This window comes from Cyprinus carpio, chromosome B5 (assembly GCF_018340385.1).
Source record: "Cyprinus carpio isolate SPL01 chromosome B5, ASM1834038v1, whole genome shotgun sequence".
Classification (NCBI taxonomy): Eukaryota; Metazoa; Chordata; class Actinopteri; order Cypriniformes; family Cyprinidae; genus Cyprinus; species Cyprinus carpio.
In genome coordinates, this window is record NC_056601.1 from 7,512,498 (window position 1) to 7,540,282 (window position 27,785).

General features: G+C 37.0%; 1 protein-coding gene across 1 annotated transcript; it reads right to left on the reverse strand.

Annotated features, from left to right (window-relative positions):
• Positions 1–1,756: 1,756 nt before the first annotated feature.
• Positions 1,757–27,767, reverse strand: LOC109063160 (protein Niban 2-like). Its single transcript, XM_042724015.1, has 14 exons — positions 27,320–27,767; positions 19,603–19,733; positions 16,086–16,214; positions 15,775–15,880; positions 15,088–15,255; positions 8,871–8,986; positions 7,383–7,487; positions 7,047–7,209; positions 5,917–6,104; positions 5,659–5,814; positions 4,820–4,933; positions 4,610–4,717; positions 4,410–4,521; positions 1,757–3,874 (listed from the first exon to the last, which is right to left on the reverse strand). Exons 1-14 carry the CDS (start codon positions 27,372–27,374, stop codon positions 2,946–2,948), a joined length of 2,580 nt encoding a protein of 859 aa, XP_042579949.1. The 5' UTR covers positions 27,375–27,767; the 3' UTR covers positions 1,757–2,945.
• Positions 27,768–27,785: the final 18 nt, after the last annotated feature.

Genomic DNA, 27,785 nt, shown 5'->3' on the forward strand with positions numbered 1-27,785 from the left:
CTTTCTCTCTCAGCGAGGAAAATACCCAAGCTGAGCGCAAAACGATGTCGTCATCACGTCAGGATGATTTTTTTTCCCCGGTCCCCCTAAAGTAAAGGAATATTTTAACAGGTGCATGTTGGGGATAATAACGCTGTGGGAGGATAACGCCAAATAGGGAGTTTGGAGTGGAAATATGTCGAACAATTAATGAGCCAAATGTTAAAATGTCACGTACCGGTATATATGTAACCCATATACCTAAATATTGAAATAATATGTGACCCCGGACCCAGGGGCGTAGTGTACAGGGGTGTAAATTTCGTCTAACACTTGGGGGGGAGGGGGGGTTTTATTAAGAGCATTTTTTTATGGGGAGAAATTTTTTAAGTCTAAAATTGTACTTGTAAGGATATGTATACACAGAGCAAAGGAAAGTCTTACTACTATTAGTGGAGCAGGGAGACCGTGCCAAATTAAACAAGTCACGCTGTTGTGGTCGCACCGTGACAGCGCTCGTGTCCATTAGATTCATCAGTGTTGCCAAGTCCACGGTTTTCTCGTGGAAATGGGCTACTTTATCCCTGTTGCCGCGGGTTGTTTTTCATGTCTGCGGGTTTAAACGACCCCAACAACGTGTATTTTAGACCCTGGAACGCGAATTTGCTGGGGAACCACCCTCGAAACTCGGTTAGTTTGGGAAAGTTTTGGGGTGGTTTGAGTAGCAATTGGGCGGGTTTTGTTGTGAAAACCTGGCAACCCTTTCCGTCAAGCAGGGAAAGTTATTATTGCTAGCGGACTCACACTCATCGAAAAATACATCATGTATTAAAGAGAAAATAATCACTTCATCCGATGTTTAAGTGAATAAAATAGCCTTGACAGCCTTACTTACTGGAGTTCCACAACTATTGACTTTTCTCTCACCGGACCTATGCGTGTGTAGGTGATGTAAAAGAGGAAAGCGGGAATTTGGACCAAAGCACTGTGAGGCAAGGGAGGGGGAGATTCAAAATATTTCTAAACTTAAAACGCATTTTTGCCCCGTTTGTGTTGTTTTATTACCTACACAATTATTTAAAGTATAAAACACTGTTATTTACCATACACAGCGTGGTTTTTAATCATAATTTTAGGGGGGACAACCCTCATATAGGGGGGTGGGGGGTCCTGTCTCCCCCGGGATTTCCGCCTATGCCCGGACATAGCACGTGTATATTTGTAGCAATAGCATTGCATTTTTTTCTTTAAAGCCAAAAATCATTAGGATATTAAGTAAAGATCACGTTCCATTAAGATATTTTGTAAATTTCCTACCGTAAATGTATAAAAACTTAATTTTTGATTAGTAATATGCATTGCTAAGGACTTCATTTGAACAATTTTAAAGGCGATTTTCTCAATATTTTTTTGTTTGCACCCTCAGACTCTAAACCAAATATTGTCCTATCCTAACAAACCATACATTAATGGAAAGTTTATTTATTCAGCTTTCAGAATATATATATATATATATATATATATATATATATATATATATATATATATATATATATATATATATATATATATATATATATATATAAAATAAATATCAAGAATGGTGAACGAATTCAAAAGATTCGTCTCCCTGGGGTGAATCAAAATCAAAATCTGTGGTGACAGAACAAGCGTGACAAACGTTCGTACCGCCGCCTGCTGGTGTGACAGATACACCAAGCCACATTTTCGTTGTATCAAATACTATTCAGAAAACATCAGCTTCAAGACAAAAATATGCAGTCTCTCAGTGATATTGATTTATTGTTCAAAAACACAATACAATAAAAACAGAAAAGGATTTGGGCAGGATACAATTAAAAAGGTTAATGTATAGTACCAAGTGCTGTAACTAATAAATAAAAATATCCAATTACGTTAATTAAAAGTTGAAGTCGTTGTCATTTCATAGATAAAACTACTTTTAAAAAGTCAGGAAGCTGTTGTGGTCATATACATGAGTCAGACCCTATTGATAACATTTTACACATCAATAATTTGCTTGTAATTTCAATTTGAAACAGTGGCGCTGTATTAATACGAATACCAATTGAATTGCTCTCATCTTCTGGATTCCCCTTTTATAAAAGCCACCTGCACTTAAAACCAGGTGGACCCACAACCGATAGAGCGGTATCCTCTGCATGAACTAATCTATACCGTGCATGTGCAACCCAGAAGATACTGTCTGGAATCATAATGCAATTACCAAATGCAATTAAAAAAAATCCACAGATTGAACAATGAAAAAGGAGGGGAAAAGCACCATATGAAAATGGCTTGCAGTCAGTTACACTTGTTTTACCTGGTTAACGAAAAATCTATGCAGTCAATTCCGTAATCACAACAAATGACGGCAGTAAATGCTTTACTCCACCAGCTGCAGCAATGCAAGCAACACTCCAGTCTTAAACAAGCTTTCACTCGATGCAGCTTGTTTGGCATTCCAGGAAGTATTCGTTCACTAGCTAAATGTCTCCTGTGCAGGGAACTCAACAGACTTCCTTATGTCAAAAAGATGCATTGATTAATCATATTAATGATGCATAAAACAAAGACATCCTTCTTCTGCACCATGCACAAATGAAATGACACTAAACTAGGAATGGAGATCTCTAATAAAGGTGAATATCGTGAACAGAAAGGTGAAGACATTTTGACCTAGGATGTGTTCATATTCGAGCCCAGCTCTAACTAAGAGTTACTTTTCTTTTAAGTGCAAAACAATGTGACAGTGTGCATGCAAAAAGATATAAACAATAATGTCTATACTGTCAGAGTAGTGAGACAAAAGTGTTTTACTGGCAAAAACGCCACAAAAAAAGCTCCCGTCACTCAGTCAAGTCATTTTAGAGTAGTGGGTGATGCATTTACTAACTGTTTACAGGCATTAACACACAATAAATGAAGAGAGTTCATGAGATATTTCACTGGTGATCCATATGTGCAATTTCTCCCTTCCCAGTGTCATCTCCTGTTTCAGAGTCATTGCATTCTTCCTTTCCTCCCTGTTGCTCCTCCTCTGCTGCTTCATTAGTAGGCGACTGGAATCCGCTGTTGTCATGCTGTGATGGAGCGATGGGATTCTCCGTGTGGGATTCTTGAGTGCTTGCCGTAATGTGATTTTCCTGCTGTTCTGATGATGTCACTGCTTCCACTTCCAGTACCGGCGAATCCGAAGGCTTCTCTGTGCTTGAAGTTGTATCTTTGTTTGTGTCTGCTGGGTTTATTCGTGCCCCTTCTTCACAACTTGAGGTGGGTTTTACATCCTCAGCTGCAGTTTCCTCTTTTAAGGATGACGACTCTGCAGTTTTCTGTGTCCTGGCTTCATGTTCCTCTTCCTGTACTGCTTTCTCGATTTCCTGTATGGCACAGTCTATGGCTGACTTGATCTCTGTGCCCTGTAGTGACCTTTCTGTTGTGCTTTCTTCCTCTTTTAGTACACTTCTGTTTGTTGGTGGTTTGTCATCAACCGCATTTTTCTTCACATCCTCTTTGGTTCCATTGGACACTTGCTTCTCTGACTTTTGGGATAATGAGGTGTCTGAACGTACCTCCGTCCCCTCTTCTGGAATATCGTCTACAGCAGGCACTTCCAGGGATGATTCATTGGGCAGCACAGAGGCATTGCCTTCTATCTGGATCATGGAGACCACCTGCTTCACCCTGCGCCGTTTTTGAACCTCTGGATCTCCTGTGTTCTCTCCGTCCACCTCCTCTTGGCCTCCTCCATATTCCTCAGCCCAGTCGATGGGAGGATTCTCCCCCAGCAGGAGAAGGTTAGGGTCGCTGTCGGTCAAAACGATGCTGTCTCGGTATAGGTTGTGTCTCCTCTGGACGGCTGCTTCCTTCACAGCTGGAACATAGAAGCAAAGTTGATAAGGGGACAGTGTTAGTATGAAGGTATTTTGTAAAAGCTTGTGAGATTTTACGGTGAACGATTCCCCCACGCAAGTTTTATTTATTTATTTTTTTGAGCTTGTAATGTTCAATTATTACAAATTTATAAGGCCTCTAAATGATCAACATGATCAAGATTTTGCTGTTGTACACAATCTACCACATGCCTTGTGTATTTTAGATAACTCATACTTAAAGTAAAAGGCCTTTTAAGAATGTGAAGAATAACTTTTATATTATAACAAATTTTATCCAGGTTAGTGTTTTCTGGACTGAAGCAACTTGAGTTTACTTTTAATTTTTTAGGAAAATCAACCACAAGCTCCTATTCAGACGGTCTCAGACTATGGATGGAACCAAGTACACTTCTTTTCCGATAATCTGTTTTACTTGGATGTACATCACAATACACAAGAAAACATTTGATCCCTACTTCCAATAAATCACAACTTTAAATGTTTTAATCTTCTTTTTTTGTAAAGAAGTCTTACCCAACATTATATCTTTCATGACTGTGTGCAGCACCACCTCCTCAAATATGTTTTCCACCAGAATGAAACGAGAGAAATCCTCAAAAATGAGCTCTTGGAAACTAGGGAGTTCCTGCAAAAACAACATAATAACTTTAAATATTTTCAGAGTAGTTTTAGATTGGATAATGCATTATTGCTATACCAGAGCCAAGACTTACAGCAGAGCATGATGGGGAGAGTTGTTTCAGCATGTAAGGGATGAAAATCTGCAGAAGAGCCTCCCTGAAGAACTTCTTACGAACTGTGCTGCTGTCGTAGTCAAATTTCTGGACATCAAAGTTTGAAAAACGGGTCACATTTTATAAACATTAAACAAGAACCTACTGGTTCAAAAAGATATGATAGGACTGATGGGCGTTCTGTTTCACCTTGATGACACGATCCTGGCAGCCCTGGATGGTTTTAGAGAGATCCTCTTGTTCCTGGCCCTCCAAACTCTTGTGCAGGAGCTGCTCAAATGTGTACACTGCATCATCCATTTGCTGCATGAAACAGATGGATATATCCTTAAAGCAAGAATACACTACAATTTGCAGTCTGGAGGAGTCAACGCTAGTTTCCAAAAGTACGTTTTTTTTTTTTAATCTTTAGCCAAGTATGACAGGATTCATGGAAAAGAAATTTCCACATCTTTTAATAATTCTTGCCACATGGGGGCATATTTCACCACACAAAAAGTGTGGGAACTAGTGGAAGAAACATTATTTTGATCATTCACGGTGCAAGTTCGGTCATGTTTCTCCACTCCCTGTACTTTGAAAATCTGTCTCTGTTGTAAAAATGTCTTTTATATAAAGTGCTAAAGCATGATTAGCACTTTATATAAAAGACACACCTTTCTTTCTCAGGCTCACAATCAGCAGTCATATACTAGTCTTAAAACTGTAGCTATGTAATTTAGTGACCAAAATGAGGTTTAACATACAGTTTCATACACACCAAAACCACAAACCAAACCCTAAGTGGCACACACACAAACCACTTGTTTTGCCCACAAAAGTACAATACCCTGTTAACAGAGACATTTGTATACTTCTTCAAACCAGCTGCAGGTTAATGAACCATACTGATCACATAAACTTAATAAAAATAGCTCAGATGTGTGGTACATATTTGCACTTTGTACTGTTTTAGAGTACTAGTGGTTTTTGTTTAAAATAAAAATTCTTCAGAGTTTGCTGTTGTTCTCGGTTTAAAGATGACTGACCTCTCGCATTAGGATTTGGGCTCTTTGGACAAACACGGAGGGGCTGGAAACGTCAAAGCGCTGCTGAAGTCCCTCTAAACTCAGAGTCTCCACCTTCTCATAGCAGCTCTGCATCTTTACAGGATGGAAGGCTAGCATGGAGATCTTATCCATGTGCTGGACAGCAAAAACAAAAAGGTATTAAGTCTACCAAAGTCATGACTCAAGCAGCCTATTAGCAATGAAAGAGTAACAAGATGTCATGAGGGGGACTGTTACCTCTCCAAGTTTTTCCTTGTTGCCGTCATTGAGGAGGTTCTTGCTCATGTCTACCAGTTCTCTGAAGAACAAGTCTTTCACCTCAAAGAAGCCTCTGCTGGTGGGCTCCATCAGCGCGTCCAGGATTGAGCTGATGTATGGCTGGATACTCACCTTCAGAAGCTTCTCTGCCTTGGGCAGCACAAGTGCTACAGACAAACAGAAAAATGCATTCAGTTGTATAATGACAAAATGCTAGGGATGCACTGATATTAAAATTCTGGCAATAAGCCCATATTTATTTTCATCTTATGGATGATAGAGTATTATAATTACTACACATTTAAAACTACCTTGTTAAAAAGAAACCAACAAAAATACAAACTGACAGATTAAAAAAAGTAAATGGGTTAAAGTGATTAAGGATCACAACATTATATTGTGATTTAAGTACAGCATAAAACATGATAAATATAGAATAAATGTTATATTACGTGCACAGCAACTTTAAGACATTGTGCTCTTAAAGGGTTAAATCTTTGGCATAATATGTTAGTGCTAAATGATAACCTAAATATTAAAATTAGGAGAAACAATTAATATTGACGGGAAGGATAAGCAGGTAAAGATGTGTCCATGTGAACACCTCTGAAATCATGTTATTTTCTCATTCATCAATATCACTTAAAGGGATAGTTCACCCAGATGTAGGTGCCTTTGTTTCTTCAGTAGAACACAAATTAAGATTTTTAACACAAACCTTTTTATGTTTTTTTTAGTTTTATTGTATGTTTTAGCTGTGATTCCCATCCACTTACATTATAAGACTGATAGACTGCAGCAGTTTGTGTTCTACTGAAAAAACAAAGTCACCTACATCATGTATGCCCTGGGGGTAAATAGATGAACATCAAATTTTCCTTTTTGGGTGAACTATCCCTTTAAGGTAATCTGTCAAAATGTGACATCTGTCACCTGCCTTCTTTCAAAATTCCTTGTAAATAATCTTCCTTGAAAGTGGATCACCAGAAACTTGATATGATCCAGTGTCAGGTTTCCTCAGATAAATGTTTGGCAGTTTTAATTCCAGATAAGCTACTTGACACCTATGTCACTTTTAAATGAAGGAACAAATTGCCAGTTAAAGTTACCTCTTATTTTGCTGGTCACATGTTCTTTGGAAGTGATGATCTGGTCCATGTCTGTGCGGATGGTGGTTTCCAGTGGGGGGCGGCCTGCTTCACAGCTCTGCACTACTGCTTCATACTGCGCTTGAGTCTGGCTCTGAACCAGCCCGTACACTGCATCTGATATCTGGCCAAAAATGAAAGAGAAGTCACTGTAATACATCCAGGCTGTTTTAGAAATGCTTTTGGGCTACAGCCACAGCTGTATAGTAAAGCTATGGCCCACATATTATACTCTGTTGTGTAAAAAAAAAAAAAAAGGCAGATTCAATGCTAGTAAATCAAGAATTTGTGACATACCAGCATCCAATTCCTCTGTCTCTCATGCATCTTGCCCTTCAGTTTGGGGGTAATGAGGTCTCTCATCTCAGGGAGGAGGGTCTCCATGACAAGATTGGCAAGGATCTGCAAAGACAATCATAAAACTGAATGTGTGTAACGATAAAACACCACTTTAACATGTGCCTTTATTAAAATCTACATCACTTCTGAAAAATCAAAGTTCTAAAACACTGCATGTGTTTATTTGATCATACAGGCCCGGAGGGTATGCATTTAAGATATAACAGGAAACCTGGCTTGCCTTGAGCACATTACAATTTTACTATTGCCAGACTGGTTTGGACACTAAACATATATCATTAAACTAGTTAACATGACATCCTTCCAAAGCCTACAGGACTTTAACAATGAAGAAAAATAAACCTGTGTAGGCTTAACCTCTATTATTCAACTAGAAATATTGTGAACATGGTTTTAGAGTCACAAGCTACAGGAGGACACACTCCTACGACTTTCACATGATGTCTCTCTCTGTATTTGTTTCACTCGTTCCAGAGAGAAAACAATGGCATTAAAGAACTCAGCTAAGAAGGAAAATAATACTACTGTGATACTGGCAGGATGATCACAGGTTAAACACTGACATGCTACATTTTATTACTTTATACTTCCAAGATACTTCTTTATTAGTTTTAACTTTCACTTTTTTTGTTAGATTATCTGATAAAGCTGGTTAATTAGCCACAGTATAACCATAGTATAAAAGATTAAATTGTTACAGAGTTCCAATTCACAGTGACAAAAGATTTCCCCGTAAATCAAGGTCAGATTACACTGATTCCACTATATTATAGTTGTATGAATGGTAATCCAGCATAATGTACATATTTCATTTGCAATGACTGGATGGATGGTTACCTATAAACCTTACCAGGAATACCATCCTCTCTTTCTCTGACACCACACAATAACTTTTCTAAAGGGACATCATGATTTGAAACAGGTCACTTCCTTTGAATCAATTTAACTCTAAACTTCATCTGTATTCTATTATAACCCAAACAATTACTGTGTGATTTCCTTTCACCTTCCTACGCAGTCCCTTTATACAAAAAAAAAAAAATAATAAAAAGTTTGTTGTATGTAGGGTCACTAGAGATGCAAACAGGTATCACAGGAGATTTCTATAAACTGAATTTTTTTTTTTTTTTTTGAGCATTGCTTAACATGTGCCCTAAAACTCTTGGTAAAAATCTGAAGAAAAAAAAAAGCCATAAATAAATTAATAGATGAATGAATGTATAAATGAATGAATAAATAAATAAAAGTGTGTTTTAAATATTTATTTATATTTTACTAATTTATGATAATATATATTTTATTGCAATAAATACATTTCTTCTAAAAACATTACTTTTATTTTGAAAACCTCAAAAGTGCTTGAGAATCTAACAAAAAGAATCTAATAAGAGCTTCCCAGGATGCATACAAGTATGTGTGTTTTACCTGTGGAGGCGTCCCACACATCATGTCCCAGGTTCCATAGTGACCATGTGCCTGTCGATAGAGTCGCACTGCATCTGTGAACGCGGGGGTCTGAACTTTACATTCCTCAGACAGTCCTGAGCAAGAGAACAGGACTTTATCATCATCATCATCATCATCATCATATTCAACTTATGCAAGCACGTAACAAACCTTTTTATTTTTAACCAATCAAGAATAATCAAGAATCAAACACCATTAGTTATTCATTTCTAATGACATCATATCATGGCAAGTTCCTCTTGATTTAGAGAAGCGAAAATACCAAGTGACAAAAAATGAAAGAGGGGACATCTTTATATATACACACCCACAGGCACATCTCGCAATCAGATTTTTCCATCAAACCACAGACAGACTTCAATCTGCTTTGGTCACCATGGTAAACAGGAAGCACTGCCTCATCAACTACCATGTTATTTCCCTAAACAATGCCATAGTTACCACAGTATACTGACGAGTCAGAGAAATTATGTATCTGATATGTGAATCGAACACAATTTGAAGACAAGCCATCTCGAGTTCGGTGCTCTGACAATCAGCTTCATATCTATATATGTCAGTTATGATGACACACTTATTGTAAAAGCCTCCTGTACATACAGTATGTTTGAACGAGTGCCTGAACCCTTACAAAGAGAGGAAGTTTGAGCAGGCTGGGTGTGGGGGGCTGGAGGAGAACAGGCAGGAAGTCCAGCACTCCACATCAGCACAGCTTGACGCTTTTGTGAGCGCATGCACACATGGGCAAGCATGTTTATGAACACGTGCAGAGAGAACCAGAGAGTGTTATGTGGAAACAAGAGTTATGGGTCGGTCATTCAGGCATAGTCAGATAAAGTAAAATAATAAAATAAATGCACATAGGTACTGTAAGTATATTCATGAACACAAAAGAACTGGAGAGGTGTTAACAAAAACAAGAGAACGTATATTATCACTTATTCTGGCACAGAAGTAAAAGAAAAGAAAAATAATATTTATGTACATATTTATGAACATCTGGGGATAACCTGAGAAGTGTTATGCAAAAACTAGAGAACAAGCATAACGGGTCACTTATTCTGGCACGGTCACCGTAAAAACAACTGATCTCAAGTCAGTCCAAAAACACCAGAGAGAAAAATGAGGATCCTTGGTGAAGAAAAAAAAAATCCTCTTTACACACTATGCCCTTATAACCCTATGACACCAATGAGCTGATAAATACCTTGCACAACATGAGACGTAGGTTGGATAACACTAGGCTAAGTTCAAGCTTTCACATTTTCATCCCTTTCAGTTGTAATGTAACTGTGCATAAATACTCACTGTACTGGAATTCAAATTATTCTGACAGTTTGTGCAGCTTTTGTCAGATTGTCAATCTAAGGCCATTCAATAGGCTTTCAAAGAGTAACTTTGTGTCTGGACACTTGAGAGGTTTTAAACCACCTGGACTTAATTCATTAACATGCTTGTAAACCTGTTCAGTTGCCTAATAAAACCTTCTCCCAAGGCTGAAATGGACCATATACATTATAAATCTTTTAGGACTTTGTGTAGACATTAAAAGAATAAAAGAAAAAAAAAACTTGCTGAAAATGTATCCAACCTCAGGCAATCCAAAACTAAATTTATTTAAAGAAATTTAGCATTTCATCACTAGCTCATCTATATTTTCTCTGTAGTAAATGGGTACCGTCAAAATGAGAGTCCAAACAGCTAATAAAAACATCACAACTATCCACAAGTAGTCCATCAATTAACATCTAGAAAAGTTGCACGTTTGTAAGAAACAAATCCATCAAGGCATTTTGACTTTAAACGGTCACTTCTGGCCAAAATCTATAATCCATAATAACACTTCCTCCAGTAAAACAGTCCCTCCCCTGCTGTGCTGTCACATTCAAATCCTGTCACATGCAAATCAAATGCTTGTTAAAAAAGTGCTTGACCTGTAATGAATTCAGATGAGACAACTTTTTCACTAGAGAAAGCATTTTTGTCTGAAGCAAAGGTTTGAAGTTAAAAATATCTTAATGATGTATTTGCTGTTTACAAAAAGTTTTCACTCCATAAGACATTTACTTATGGACCTAATCATGTGGATTAGTTGTGTTTTTAATCAGCTCTCATTCTGATGGCACCCATTCACTGCAGAAGTCCAGAGAACCCAATGAAGACATGTAATGCTACATTTCTCTAGATCTATTCCCAAAAAGAAACAAACTCATCTACATCATGGATGGCCCAATGATGAGTACATTTCAGCAAACTTTCATTTTTGGGTGAACTAGCCTATTCCTTTTAAAGCCTCTCTTGCCTGGCAAAAATCACACAGGGAAAATCAGACGAACAAAACAACGAACAGCATGGTTAAACTGCCGTTGCATTCCAGACTTTACTGGGCCACCAGTACAAACAGATTGCTTGTGACAGCACGAGCCTGCATAACTCAACAAGCCAGGATACTTACTGCAACATCTAGTATAGTACAGTAGAAATGCATGGGTTTCTCCAACAGCCTTTTTATTAAGTGGTTTTAAACACTGTACATGTAAATGATGCACTTCCAAAAACATGCTGTGACTTGTCAGGATCCAGCCCTGATCTTACTCTGTTCATGCACGCTTGGGTTTACTCCTTTGGGCATCCAGTCACAGAATAACACCATTCTATTGGATCACTGCATGTTCCTAATGTCCTGGCACATTTTAGGACACAGATGAGCTGTTATAGACTATATAATATATTAAGTTACACATCACATTTAGCTCTTTATGGAGAAGTGCAATTTGAACCAACACAATTCTGACACAATGCTCAGCCACATATCCAAGACATGTGCCTGGCTCATGTTTTCAGTTTAGATGCTTTAATTCTCAGCAGATGTTGTGACCAATAAATTCACAGTGCCCAAGAAAAAAAAAATAAATCATATAACATCAAATAAAGAAAGAGAAATCAGTATACGTCTACTTAACTACATATAAATATTATACTGATGGTCAGGTTAAAAATTAAAATTTATTCAGTGGATTTTTCAGATTGAACCAGTAACTAATGAGTTTTGAACCATTCAAAGAACTGGCTCAGAGTCATCTGTCCATGAATCAGACCACACTGACTGAATTTTATGTTTATGATTTACTAAAAAGGACTGGCTCAAATTTAATTTTAGTTGTGAGTTGTGAATCAGACACCTCAATAAAAAGACATGACTTCTTGTCATCAGCTTTTCACATTAAATTTTAACTGCAAACTCGCATACACTTAGATTAAATAAGATTATTTTTGGTGTGGCGAAGTAGATTTAATGGCAGCAATGCTCAAAGTGTTGCAGGAAACACTGCCATTCACAAGCTCACAAAATTATGACTCAGTACCAGTACAGTACTTAACATAATTACAGTACTTACATAATGAACGTGTGATTTTGACCGGTAAAAGGGAAGGGCAATCACATTAGTGGTCAAATTATGAATAACAGCCCATTACGAATTATTTAAACCTACACTCCTTCTGCAGGGCTTGCCTTAAACTGCCATGGTGACCAGGTACATACTCACGGAAACAACATCTTTTCAACCAATGAATCAGACCAAAGTTACATAACATTAAAAAAAGTGTTTTTTTTTCAATAGAGACACTGAATTAAGCACGGTGTTTAGATAAATTCCAGAAATGAAGCACTATGGTTTACTGCATGCTTCACCTATCCACTTCTATTAGTGTCTGTGATGAACAGAGAGAGAGAAAAAAAATGGATTCTCTGTAATGCCAAAATGGTCACAGTCACCTCTCTAGAAGCGCACAGTCTCCACTAACAGCTAACCTTCTTATTAAACAGCGAGAATAGAAAACGACAGTCCAACATATTTTAAATATGTCAGGGAACATCTTAAACAGACTAATGAATAGCAAAGAGCTTAACCAGAACTGAACCATCCCTTATTTGGGAAAAAGGCTCTGCAGATGTGCTTGCATTCAAAACATACACGCAGCAGGGATTTGGCTAACTCTAACACACACACGCTTTCAGATGGCCGCCTTAATACACCAGGGGACATTACTGCCCTCGCCGCAAGTGTGCATTCCCTCTTGGCAGCCTCCCATCCAAACTGAATTATGGGTTGACAGCCCCAGCTGTGACCACTCTGGAATCTGGACTACAGCGGAGAGAAAACAGCTCTAGCAGCCGTGGAAACCATCATAAGACGTCTATGAGACCAGGTCTAGAGAACCACCTCACACCCAATACCTTAAGTATAATTAGACTGAATTTCTATCACATCAATTAGTGTCAAGACCATCAGTCTTCTCTCTTCCATACCCACTGAGTAGGCTATACCATAGGAAGACCATAGTGGGATCCTCTCAACAACGCTTCCTTTGAAAACCACCCAAAACCGCAAAAAAAAGTTGATAATTTTGAAAGAAAAATGCTCCAGTAAAAAAAAAAAAAAAAAAAAAAAAAAAAAAAAAAAAAAAATCCACTTTAAATATCATATTCAGTGAAAAACTCCAAATGGTTCAACAATCGCATAATATATACTTTTACTGTAAACTACTTTTTTATTGTTTGTGGCAGTAAAAACTATGAATTACCTTTTAAATTTACTGTGAAAATAGTGAACATTACCATATTCTGTGAAAAACTCCAAATGGTTTAACAATCACACTGTATGTACTTTTATTGTAAACTACTGTTTATTTGATTGTTTGTGGAAGTAAAAACTATGTATTTACAGTGAAAAGAGTTAAAATTACTTTACCATATTCAGTAAAAAAAAAAAAAAAAAAAAAAAAAAAAACACTTTAAATGGTTTAACATTTACATTGTATTTACTTTTACTGTAAACTACTGTTTATTTTATTGTTTGTGGAAGTACAAACTAAGAATTACAGTGACACTGTGAAAATCACCGTATTCAGTAAAAAAAACTCCAATTTAACAATCCCATTATATGTACTTTTACTGTTGTGGAAGTAAAAAGTATGAATTACCATATAACTTGCAGTGAAAACAGTGAAATGACATTCACAAAGTTCCTGTGTGACATATTTTGTATAAATAATTTTGCTTATTTTTTTGGTTATTAGTAATGTACATCATGGTGTTTTAAGTTACATTGTATATTTATTGCATTATTTTAGTGTCTTGTGGTACCCTAATGTTGGCCAGTAGCTGGTCATGTTTTATGGACAGGCCATTTACAACAACTCTTGTACCACTTGTATTATTATGGTGGTTATCAGAACATTTTAAGGTAAAAAAAAAAAAAGTTGATTTTAGTAGTTCAAGTAGCTTGGTATATTAATATTATATTACTTAAATGTATGGCTAAAAATTGTAAAATATACTGTACAGGCACCAATGCCATCCCACAATGGCAAAAACACAGGCACAGCTGCAATTTTTTAACAGCAAATTTAACATTTTTCAACACTGTATAGTAGCAGGTGACAATAAGTTAACACACTTCAATAGACAAGTATACTCCTGTTTGAGTGGCCTGAAAAACAGCATATCAAATAATCTAACTGACATCACTGTGAAAGAGCAAAACTCTCACAGTAACAATGAACTTTCTGATAGCCTTAGGCATGGTGTAACTATTTTTACATGAGCAAATACTTAACTAAGATTTGTAAACTTAAATCCAAGCATATCGTCAAGAAATACAACGAATAAAGGTCTGCTCAAATCACATTTTATTTAATGGCCATATACAAAACACAGAAAGTGGCATTTATAGTGAAACACTATAATTTCTGCTAATTATATAAAGTTACAGAAGCTCTACAGAATAAACAGTCATAGAGCTCACACACAGAGAATGAATCTCCAGTTTACCCTATGATCTCATCTGACTCTTTTTACAGCCTTGAGCGGCAAAATTCTTTCTATTATCAAACAGGCCAAATGAATACCATCAACCATGCCAAACGTTCTGCTCGAGTTTCCTTTTTGATAAAGTGATGTCTAAAAGAGCTGATTTATGAAATAGCTCATCAGTTAATCTAGCAAGTCTGAAAGCGGCTTATCCTCACAAACAACAGAATAACAATCACTGAAATGAAAGCCCATTACCTGAAGTAACGAGTCATGCCTTAAATATGTGTCTGGGTGTTAAAGAGACAGGGGAATGTGAACACTAGCAAGGCTGTTTTAAAGAACAGGGTTAATACTCACCATTGTTGGTGTGTCTGACGCAGTCTTGAAAGACAGCGCTCCACTTTTGCTGCTCCTTCTCTGTCACCACGTAGAAATAGTAGTGACGAGCATAAGGATGCCAGAGAATGAGGGGAAACTGCGTCGCGCATTTCAGGAATGAAGAACTGCCAACTTTAGCTTTCACACCTACAAAACACATGTAACAGAATTCGATATTCTATTTAAAGCAGCCTTATGAGAAGATATCCCTAGTAATCATTACTACAGCTGCACAACATACAAAGATCACAGCCCATTACTTTACATTCCATTTCATCATTTCTTATCTAGACAAGCTCCACTCAACTCTACTCTATATTTATTTAAAAGAAAGGCTGCAAGTTCAGCACAAAAAAATGATTTTTTAAAATTATGGCAAGGCACTTAGAGTGGGAGTACACAGGTAATAAATATTTGGTTTTAAATGTCATAACCACATGACTTATACATGTTCACAAGAGTCTTGTGTGATAGAGTCGCTAACGGACCTTGACTCTAAAGTTATCTAATCTTTCAACTTCTCTGTCACGACAACACTAGTAAAACCGGTAAGCCAGTAACTTTTGCTTAGTTTTATAGAGTTTAGCATTCCTTTGGGAAAATTCCTTAAGAAATGAGGTTTTCCCATCTTTCTTTTTCATTGTCCTCTCACTCCTTCAGACTGACCTGGTAGGCTGGTGTTAAGGAGCTCGAGATATTCTTCCATGGAGGTCAGGACCCTGTAGCCAGCACAGTTAATGGTGCCTTTAGGATGCAGACCTCTGTCATGAGCCTAAATTAAAAGAAATGGATAAAGAAAGCTGTTTTATTTCAAATGAATAAATGACTAAATAAATAAAAAATATATTTAAAAAAAAAAAAAAAATACATTTATTCATTTAAACTTCTAGAATCATCAGACGGTTAATGGTGCTTTTAGGATGGACAATGATCAGCCAATTCAAATTTTTAGCATTTTGATTTATTACACTCATTACCTGTTTGTTTTCATAATAGTTGATGTTGTAGGAGTCAGGAATAAAGAGAAAACGATTCCTCCATTTTTTGTTCTCTTCTAGATACTGGAACAAAGCACCTGAGAAGATGGACTTATTCTTCAAAGGCACCTAAGAAACACATGAATTGAAATGTGGTTCAAATAAGGTATGGTTTAAGCAGAGAGACGGTGAGAAAGAGACAGTTGTCCCTCTATTTTCAGTAAGGACCCAGCACCTAATTATATATTATGTTGAGAGATGTTAAGACTGGGAGTACTTAATTTGGGTTTACTTTGCCCACCCAGTGTGTCTGTCCACAGACATACACACACACACAGACCCCCACATGGACGAATGCAAAGTATACAAACTCAACTTTAAAGGGTCACATTGTGATAATACTACATATTTCAAATAAACAAATCTATGCGTTTTCAAACAAAGCAATTTGTTTATATCGGTATCGGCAAATATGCCGTAGATGTAGGGCTGTGTTCAAAATATCGATACGACGATGTATCGTCACAGCGATTTGACAATATGAGTATCGATACAGCTGGCCCTGTATCGATATTGTGGCACGTGGACAGCAGTGGACAGTGCTTAATTTGAATTCAAGAACACCATTTAAAATAGAGTAGAAAAGGTTTCTAAAAAATAACGAATAGAGCTTAATATATAGGCTACAACAAGGTTTAATCTAGCCGCAAAGGAACAAAACCGGGGTTGCCTTATATAAAGAGATGTTATCCTCGAAACATTGCGCAATACGGAAATATCTGTTAAGCGTGTTACTTATCTTTGTCAACCTGGCACCCCTGTGTACGCGCTCTCTTTCCACTATAAACGCGCTTGCTTTCTGAAAACACCTGTTAGCTTGCAGTTTAGCGATCTCTTCTTCAATATTCTATTCTCAGAACATTGTAATTCATCAAGTGTTTTTTTTTCACGAGAGAGGAGAGAGGCTGTGCACATAAGAATGACCTCAGTTTTGTCGCATTTCTCTATTAACAGTGAAGCTGTGGCTTTAATTCCTTTAGAAACAATGATGTTACCAGCTCCCTGTTGAGAAAGATAATGTAGCTCTTGAGCGATTATAGCTATTTATAGTTTATAAAAATAAGCGGGGCAGTGCTAAAAAGTTTGTTCCTGAATGTCTGATTGCACGCAAAGCGTGATCTGTGTGAGTGACTGAGCGCGTGTGTGCATAAGCTACAGAAGACAGCGCATTAGTTAAGAACTCTTCTTTTTATTTTATTTTTAAAAAGTAGAGAGTGCCTTCATTTGTGCAATGATAACCTACCATCAATGTTAAGGTGATTTATATATATATATATATATATATATATATTAATATGAGTACATTACAATATTAATTTATTAGAATGAGTAAATTATTATTTATGGGCTTAAAAACAAAATGCAAACAATCAGAATGTTGTACCTGGTGGGGAGTGCCCAATGTAAACATTTGCCATTACCTATATTGTACTGTGGTACAGTTATGGAGGCCCTTCATATTGCAGAGGTCAACTGCTTATAGTTAGCACTGGCCCTAAAGTATGCAGTGTTTCATAGACAGCTGTTTTACTAAATTGTACTGAGGTAAAATTCAGTGCAGTCCTGTATCGTGATATGTATCGTATCATGGCATCTATATCGTGATACGTATCGTGACTTTGCTGGTGATACACAGCCCTACGTAGATGTGAACATTTTTTTTTTTACAGAACATATAAAGCAGATTAAATGCTTCTGAATGGTGTTATAACTTAGTTTGTCCAGCAGAGCGCACTCCATTGTTTGCTACTGGTGACCCAGGTCAGTGTAGTGTGCGGGGATGAGCTCAAACTTGATTCTGTTTGGTTTTTTCAAATCAGGTCACTGTTGTTCTGTCACACCTATATTTGATCGTCACATTACAATGATTCTAATTTTTAGTTTTGCATGATGATTTGATGAATGGATGGCTTGTTTTTAACAGTAGATTCAGTACGTAAGAGGCAAGCGGCTGTGGTGCATTAAAGCCTGTGTTACGGCCACCGGAGCTGATCGTGGCCATTCAGTCAATGTTGGTGTTTATACCGGCCTCGCTAACAGCCCAGAACTCATGCTTATCACATCGGTCTATTGTATTTTGTCATGCCGTGCCAGTCGTAGAATAGAAGCCATTATTATCAGTGATGTTATATACTGGATGCAGTAAACTGATGCCTCGTTCTATTTATGACGTGCTGACACAAAGTTCAAATGATTTTCAACGGTCACTTTGTCGCGTCCTGTTGCGGCACACACGGTGTCAGCATAGTTTGTCAGTACAGTCAGTAACTGAAAAATTAAGCAGATTGAAAAGTTAGTATCTTTCTGCAGTCCAATAGATGGCAGTGCGGAGGTGGCTTGAGTTTGTTGAATGGTGATTTAATGCTACGTTGTCACCTAGTTGGATAGACTCAATGCTTAGTAAATAAACAATGTCCCCATCTTTTACTCTCGCAATGAGCTTATCATACTCATTTGCTACATTAGTAGGGCCCTATGATTTCCACAATGCAGAAAACATGGACGGAATAGCGGAATCCAGTTATAAAAACTGAATTTACTGTATAACGCAGAATTTCATTGAAGAAACATGCAAGTATTTGTTGCTATCTGATCTGTTGCTTACAAAGGGCAGAACTAAATGGAAAAAAATTATATTTCAACAAAATAAGAAAAATTTGGCCATCTTCATCGCGTTCAAAAGTTTTCTCAGTTCTCAGTTGAACTGTTCAGAACAAACAAGGGACTCATGCACAACCATCACAAAACAGAAAGACAGTCGTGGATCATCCAGGTAACCACACACAGTATTAAGAACCAAGGGTTCCCAAACTTTTGAATGGGGTTATTTTAATAATTTCAGCATTTTTTTTGTCTTGTGGACTAAATGTAAACATCTTTTATGTACAATATCTTACTCAGGACAGTACTAAAAAAAAATATCATGCATTTAGTATGATCTCTCTTATTTTTTGAAAATGATTCACATTTTCACAGATTCTGCAAGGGGTGCCCAAACTTTCGAGCCCCACTGTAAGGAACAGTTGGAGGACCAATTTGCAACTTATTAGGTCAATTGGCAACATGATTGGGTATAAAAAGAGCCTCTCAGAGTGGCAGTGTCTCTCAGAAGTCAAGATGGGCAAAAGATCACCAATTCCCCCAATGCTGCGGTGAAAAATAGTGGAGCAATATCAGAAAGGAGTTTCTCAGAGAAAAATTGCAAAGAGTTTGAAGTTATCATCATCTACAGTGCATAATATCATCCAAAGATTCAGAGAATCTGGAACAATCTCTGTGCGTAAGGGTCAAGGCCAGATAACCATACTGGATGCCTGTGATCTTCGGGCCCTTAGACGGCACTGCATCACATACAGTAATGCTAATTTGTTTCACTTGCACCTTAAAAAAAAACAAAACAAAAAAACAAACAAACAGGGCTAAAAAAAAAAAAAAGAGGAGTGGAAAAGGGTTTTACCTTCCTGTGCAGGAGCTGATTCTGAGGTCCTCCTCCACCCTCAAGGTCAAAGCGCATCTTGTTAAAGAGAGCGACAGCATACTGCTGCTCATATAGCCGACCAAACTCTCCCATCAGCTCCCCTGTCCGTGCTAAGAAAGACACACACACACACACACAATCAATGAATATACATAGAACTCAAAAAAATTATATTACACACACACACATAATATAATATAATATAATATAATATAATATAATATAATATAATATAATATAATATAATATAATATAATATAATATAATATAATATAATATAATATAATATATTAATTAAGATTTTACATATACTGTAGGTCACTCCAGGCCTACAACAGATAGTTACAGTCCAATGAATCAATGGTCTTTAAACATTAACAACAATTCACACCAAGCTCCATATATCTGATCAGAATAGGAGATTACAATGTTTGAGTTTCACTGCTTTGCCCTTCACATGTATGTAAAAGCAGATCAACGCTGCAGTTGGCACAAGAACAAAGACAGCTCCATTATTGACTGTTTTCTGGCGGGAAGTTTTCCAAATGTCTATGTAGGGCTTGTTGTAAAACTTTGGAGGCATTCAGTCTCTTGGAAAGAAAGGGAACAAAAAAAAAACTAAACAAAAACAACATTCCTGTCCGTTTGCTTACAATGTGAAGATGCCATTAAATTAGAGAGAGGAATGGAATATAAATCACTAAGTAATGGTCAAAGAAAGACAATAAACATAAAACTTAGTTATCTAATTGTCTTTGAATGTCCATTGTGGTTAGACTAAAGAAAGGTCAGTGAAATCACCTGCACAAAAATAGCTCCAGTTCCTAAAATTAACATACAACTGGAATAACAGTAGGGGATATTTCAAGGTTATACATGATTGCTATGACTGATAAAACTTAAGTTTCATACAGGGTGAGACTCAAACAAATCAGACCCATACAGTTAAACTCAAGTTCAAACATCAAAGCAAATTAAAAACAGGCCTGACGTATAGCATTTACATACTTCAATCTGCCAAGTCAAAAGCACACAGGAACACCCTAAAATGTGTACGGTGATGGTCTAAACTGCAGAAATTAAAAGTCTGTGGAGCTCTGCTTATGATTTCTCCTCACCAACTCTCAATCTATCATATTTGCCCCATAAAGCCAGAATATGTAATTAAATGAACTGCTAAAGCCATTAGGCAGTTGTGCAGCCAGTACTTAACAGAGGGGAATGTGAAAAAGGAGACAAGGAGGCTCAGAATAAGGTCAACCTGACCATCTGCATTGTTTTAAAAAGTACCATATTAGAGGCGATGGGAAATACGTGATGATCTTACTTGCCAAGAAAGCTATGAAATATGAATTGAACCTACTGCAGTTTTGTTACTGTTAACTAAAACTAATGCTTGTGTTAATTTAAAGAAAGTTGAAATAAATAAAATACAAATATTTGATAAAAAAAACGTACACTTTAAACATGTCGGCACCAATAGCCTCGTGGGCAGCGCGCCGGCATATAGCACCATTGTGCTTCGGCCGTCCCCAGTTCGAGTCCTGGCTCATGGACCTTTCCCAATCCCATCCCCCTCTCTCCCTCCATTTTGCCCTAATATACTGTCCTATCCTAATAAAGGCAAAAATAAAGGCCAAAAATAAATCTTAAATAAGCGAACTGAAATTAAATGAGAAAGTACTAAAATGACGAAAGCACATAGCAAAATTACAAAAAATAAAGCCAATTTAAAATGAATGAATAAATACCATAATAGTCTATAAACAATTATGTGCATGTGTTGTTTATTTGCATTGCTTTAGCACCTGATGAATCACAAAACTACAAACTTTGTTTTGAAACAAAAACTCTATAATAGCAACTTGTCTGAATATTAAAGGTGCAGTAGGAGATAACTTTAGCCTGATAGCACTGAAAGCAAACTTTCCACCCTCCTTGCAAATCGCTGTCCAAATCCATGCCCCCTGAATGCATGAACACGAACAGACCAGGGACAACATTATTACAATACATCATATGTCATTCACCGGTGAAAAAAAAAATAATAATAGTACGGTTAGTAAAAGTATTACAATACCAGGAAGGAAGCTGTAATTATAGCTCTGTCTGCAAAGCGTACGTCGATGCGCTGATGACAGATCCTGTCTGCGCAAACTGGGTGTGCAGAGGTATGCAAACACATATGTTGACAGGCAGGTAGGAAAGCAAATCAAAATGCTCGGAACGAGGGTTTTGATTGGACGAACATTTCTTGGTCATACGCCTTCCACAGAATATATAAATACATATAAATTAATTTAGACCACTTAACTTATTGATTGCTATTGGGATGTGAAGAGACTTTCAACAAAAGCAGCATAACCAAAAATGTTTTCAACCAGCAAAACAAAAAATGTTTCTGAATCATCTACTGCACCTTTAAAGACACTGCCCATTTCAGAATTATGGGTAATGTAGTTATACACATACAGACAGTGATGGTGGGAACAGAGCTGACTGTAAGGGCTGGGCAGTTGTTGCTGCACAATTGTTTGCACACTGAACAGGCATCAATCTTTTACAAACATCCTTAGGCAGATCCCCAATGATCTTCTGCCATGCCAAATCATTCCTGACACAAAATTTCACAATCCCCATCTCATCACAAATCCAACGAACAAAGCTTGCTTTTCTCAGTAACTGATTTCAACACTAAAACAAACATCTCAGTAATGTGCATGAAGCTGAAGGTGGGAATGAAATCTTTCCAAGCTCTGCTTTGGTAATGTGGAGGTTGGGAGACAAACACTTAAAGAGCGGTTCCACTAGTAAGAATAATTATAATACCATCATGCCGACCACACAGGGGGCAGCTGGCCTTCAGGGGGGTGGGGAAAGAGAAAAAGGAAGTTTCTTTGGAATGTGTCCATGTCAGAGCGGACAAAGTGAAAGCTCTTAAGAGGGAAATCTGGGAGCTCAGCTCCTGGTACTGACAACAAGAATATGCTATGAAAGTTCTGGGAAGGAGAAAGGTAACATGACCAAAGAATCTCTCCAGGCCTGGAAATGTCAAGTTGTTCAGGACCATAGGAGACTTGCAGCATATACGATGCGTGTAAAGAATTCACACATTACCATACATTTCAGAATGCATTAAAAATAAAAAAGGTTCTTAACAGAAGACATTTCTTTTAGAGGTTGAATGAAAACTAGGCCCCGGGTCGGAGAGAAACCACAAGATAGAGGGCATGTGTATCTCCATGTGAATCTCTAAGGCTGAGAGCGTTTGTGTGTCTGTGTGTGTTTTTTTGTTTATGAGTCACTCACTGAATGAGTCTCATGTGATACTTGGTGCCACACCTTGTTCCTTTTTAATTTCATTACAAGCTCAAGAACAAATCAAGTTAGCATTACCGCATAACAGCCATTTACAAAGAAAGACTCCGAAGCATCACTCTGAAGATACTGCTTGCACTTCATCAGCCAATGAAACAAACAATAATCACAGAGCAACTCAATTACACTTAGGTGTCATACGATGCGATTTCAATTTTTCCGTTCTCTTTGGAGTGTTACAAGCTCTTGGTGCATAAAGAAGATCTGTAAAGTTGCAAAGACTAAAGTCTGTGTTTTTAGCAGTGTAGAGAAGTGCTTGTTATTTGTCGTTTCTCCAATCACAAATGCAGACATGGTTTTATGTTTACGTGACACAGGAGCAACAATAATGTAAATTATGTGGAAAATAATGTGTTTTTTGAACCTTAAACTGCATAAACACATCACATTACACCAAATACAGAACATAATATTCTTTTTAGCAACGTCATATGACCCCTTTAAACAATGCAATTAGAAAAGTCTTTTTAAGGACTAAGACTGCATCTTTCCTTTGTTACATTCATAGAAACATGGTAAGCATGTCTGCTGGAGTCATTCAGGCTTGTCTAGTTGAGCTCACAGCAGGAAATCCCAAAACACTTGGATCATGGTCCTCTTTGATTCCTTCAAGAAGAGCATGATCATGGATCATCCCGAGTAATACCTGAATTTTGATTGGTTGACACACTTCCCAAGGGTAATTTTCTATAATTGCACAGCAATAATGCTGACAGCATTATAGTTACACATCACAATGTTCTTCTTTGAACACTTCTGAAGTAGTAATGGCAGCTTGGGCTGTGCCTAAGCTGCCTGGTTTGTACATATTTATAATTGACCAACAGTTCCATTGGCCCTGCCACAAATTTGATAAATTTGTATTTTATTGTGTCAGGGGGGAAAAAATAAGTTTATTTGATCATTTAAAATAACTTTTCTATTGATATATTTTTAAAAGTTGATTTATTTATATGATGGCAAAGGAGAATTTTCAGCAGCCATAATTACAGAACATGTAAATGCATAATTTAATGCATCGTTGCTGGATAAAATTTTTACTTTTATTCTAAACATATCTTACTGACCCCAAAACTTTGATCATTAATGTATGATATTTTTCACTCAGCATTACATTTGCTTTGGTATATTTGGAATAGCTGATTGCAGACTGCTGAATTATTGAAATTTTAATGCACACCTCTCTTCATGGCATGGCCAAATTAGCATCTTGGGTGCATTTCAACATTTTAACATGATGTGCTCCTCATCTAGTTTATAAAACATTCCATTAACATTTCTAATAAATAGGTTTTGAATTTGATCGCACATACAGTTTAGATAAATGATATTCCCTGATTATATAGTACTGGTTGAAAACTGAGCTTTTGAATTCCTTGAGTTTATGGAAGTCAAGGATTAGTAACAGTGCATATAAATGGAAATTTTTAAGGACAAAGCCGTACATATCCTTTTTTTAAAAAGTAAAAAATTCAAGCAAAATACTTTAGCATATGATGAAAAGTTATGCTTGGTATACATTTTAACCAAACTGCAGTGTTATTTTTTTTTTTTTTTTTTTTGATGATCTGTTGCTATAAAGTAAATGAAGCATACCGGGATGAGATTTATAAACATGCCGTGCTCATCATTTGTTTTAATTGTCCTGAGAGCCTCATTGGTGCTGAGTCCAACATTGAGCATTGTAGATGTTCATCATGGAAAATTCCCATTTAAACCTACACTGGCTGCTGATGGAGTCACACAAACCCTTAGGTAAATGTTAATTCTGAAAAATAAGCATACGCCTTACAACATAAGAAGCAAAATCTGTGTATGTTTTCCCACAGTGACACTGCCATTCCAGCCAGATGATTTTTCAGACTAACTCCCCACTCACTTCCATTTTTGCTTAAATTCCAGTCAGTTCGGTGTATGACTAAGAATTATTCACTTGAGAAGAGGATGAGTTAGTGTTAGTAATATGAGAGAGGCTATACACACACTATAGGAAGTTGAATGGATTGTGCACTATGACCTCACTATAAAGTTCTATAACAAACATTGTTTTTAGAAAATTTCCACTGTGTTCTACAACTTCCAAAGAAACACCCTTCTATGAACTCAATTAAAGCATTTCCTACAAGAGCCCCCTCGTCCCCCCAGCTACTCAAAACAGTGGTGTGGGGGTGTCATTTACTTCCCAAACTGACTCAAACATCACCATCTCTTCAAAATGGAAGATCTGACAAAAATCATGCTTCAACAAACATAAAAATACCATACAATTTATAATATAGAATTTGAAAAACATTTGCAGCTACTATTTGCAGTCTGTCAAACATTGTTAACTCAAAGATATGAGACAGGAAGTGCTGAGGTCATTTTATTCCCTACTCACTATTTTGAGAAGATGACTTCATTCATTCTAAACTACAGGAAGTTCTTACTTGGAATTGGGGACTCCCTCTTTACTGACAAGAGAAAGGTGATGTCATACAGTCAACAACAAACAATAGCCCACTCTAGATGTTTCATATTGTCTGACAAGCTGAATCTGCATATAGGCAAATTCTACTACAGTTCCACACATTTTTATAGAACCTTAAAAATTAAGTCAGTCACACTCCCTATGAATTAGCTTATGACAGTAAGCATGCACGGTCTGCTGAACAAAGGTTATCTAAATGTTGAGTATGACAGATCATCCAGGCAGCCTCCTTAATGCTGTTAGGCTCTGCATGCATTCCTGAGATTCCTTATCTGATATGTGCTTTCTCTTAAAATGTGCAAAAGGAGAAAAAATGGAAAGTTAACAGTTCTTTTTTGCATTTCTCAAATCAATCTCAGTATCAATTTTATCTTACAATGTTTCAAAATTATAAGCAGCAAAAACTGTTCTTTTTATTTTCCCACAGTTTTCAGACTAAATCAACAAATAAAATATTATTTAAGTTATCCTTTGAGTTTAGTTAGATTTTTTAAAATACAATTTCTCCAGTAGTTAAAATTGTCAGAAATAACCAGGACTCATGCAAAATTGCATAAGCATCCAAAAATAATAATAACCACAGATTACTATTATTATTATTATTGAACTTTTATTAAATTTAATAGTTTTATTGTAGACCTGTATTCTATTATATGATTGTATTATTTGGGTTTTAGTGTCTCTACAGACACCTGTAGCTGTCAAATATCTGTATTTACTGCATTATAAAATAAGGTTGCAAAAATGGAAAGGTTTTTGATTCAAAACAGTAACAAAACAACTGAAATCAGCCTTCAATTACTGAATGTTCAAGCAAAATCCCCAACAGCTCATGGAACAGATTACATCTCAACCTCTTCTGACCATAATGCATTAATACATTGTATTTTATGCTGATAGGACTTCATAGATAATATGCATAACTATTCAAACTGACCATTTAAGTCAGTTAAATGATTTGTTTGTACATAAATGAACTATATGTTGTGATTTAACTTTTGTATTTGTTCCTAACTACAAAAGTCAACTTCTGGCACTGGTAGGTAAACTTCTGCTAGTATCTACACCTCCCCACAAAATTCTGAAGAGATGCAGGCCACCTGGTCACCCACGAGAATTTTTTTATTTTTTTTCATGATTTATTTAAGATATCAACAATAGTTTTTGTTTGTTTATTTATTTCTTAACGCCAATCCAGCATCTATGGCTATATTCATGGATAGAACCAGTTAATCCATACACAAGTCTTGTCTTTACACACACGTCCGGGGACAGTTTAGATAGTTCAATTAACCTAACCTGCATGTCTTTGGGCTGTGGGAGGAAACCGGAGCACCCGGCGTAAACCCACGCAGACACAGGGAGAACATGCAAACTCCACACAGAAAAGCCTCCCGTCCTTGCCGCGGCTCGAACCGGGGACCTTCTTTATCAAAAATAGTGCAAGTCACATTTATTCTGTACATCCTAATGGAGAAGCATTATGAGTTTAATTCTCTCTCTCTCTCTTTAAATTTTTTTTTATTCTTATACTAATCATACAGTGCTTATGTACGCACTGTGTTATTTAAAACGTATAAAAAAACAATAACTAACTAACTAATAACAGGAAATACTGTGCCACGTCGCAACAAACTTTCTCTTTAGTGCGGGAACAACGGCACAAAGTTCTTATCCCTCGTTTACTTTTTGGGGTGGAATGTAAATCCTTTCACCCAAAACGCCAGCACTAAAATTGCATTGCAACCCTTTCGCAACACCATATTTTACATACCAAGACTGATAATCTATCACGTCTTGCAACTAGTAAAGCATTGCGGTTAGCAGACAAGTCCATCAGAGCGTTACCTGTTATAACCTCCCGTCTGGCTTCGTCCAGATGAGTTGAGATCAAATCCCCCATCGCGCCGCTGAGAGTTGGCGAATACTGCTGGATCGGTTAACTTCGTCTCTGAGGAGCAGCTCTGTAGTAGCAGCAGGGCGTTGGTTTCTTATGATAATATATGAACTGAAGTTGATTTTAGCGGCTCCTCCCTCTTTTACTCAAGCAGACTGAACGCAGGAAGGGTGGCTGGAGTTACACATAGAGCTGACAGACCGCACTGGATTAAAGAAGGCTTAGTTTTCCGTTAACTCTTGGTGTAATGCTTCTTTAGTCCCGAGTGAGGCACAAACCCTGTGCTCGCTCGGCTTCTGAGTCAAAACCATAGACTGTATAACACACGTTTCTTTTGGAGACACATGAGCGTGCTGAAGGCGGGGTTGCAGGATCTGAATTCACCTCCAATTAGAGGCGGGGCGGTGCGTTCATTGT

Excerpts from the sequence above, each read along its gene's own strand:
- LOC109063160 (XM_042724015.1), bottom strand. The coding sequence starts at position 27,374 with ATGGGGGATTTGATCTCAACTCATCTGGACGAAGCCAGACGGGAGGTT. Across the intron at positions 4,718-4,819 it reads GCCAGGATCGTGTCATCAAG|AAATTTGACTACGACAGCAG; the intron begins GTGAAACAGAAC and ends TTTGATGTCCAG. Across the intron at positions 4,522-4,609 it reads TCTCCCCATCATGCTCTGCT|GAACTCCCTAGTTTCCAAGA; the intron begins GTAAGTCTTGGC and ends TTGTTTTTGCAG.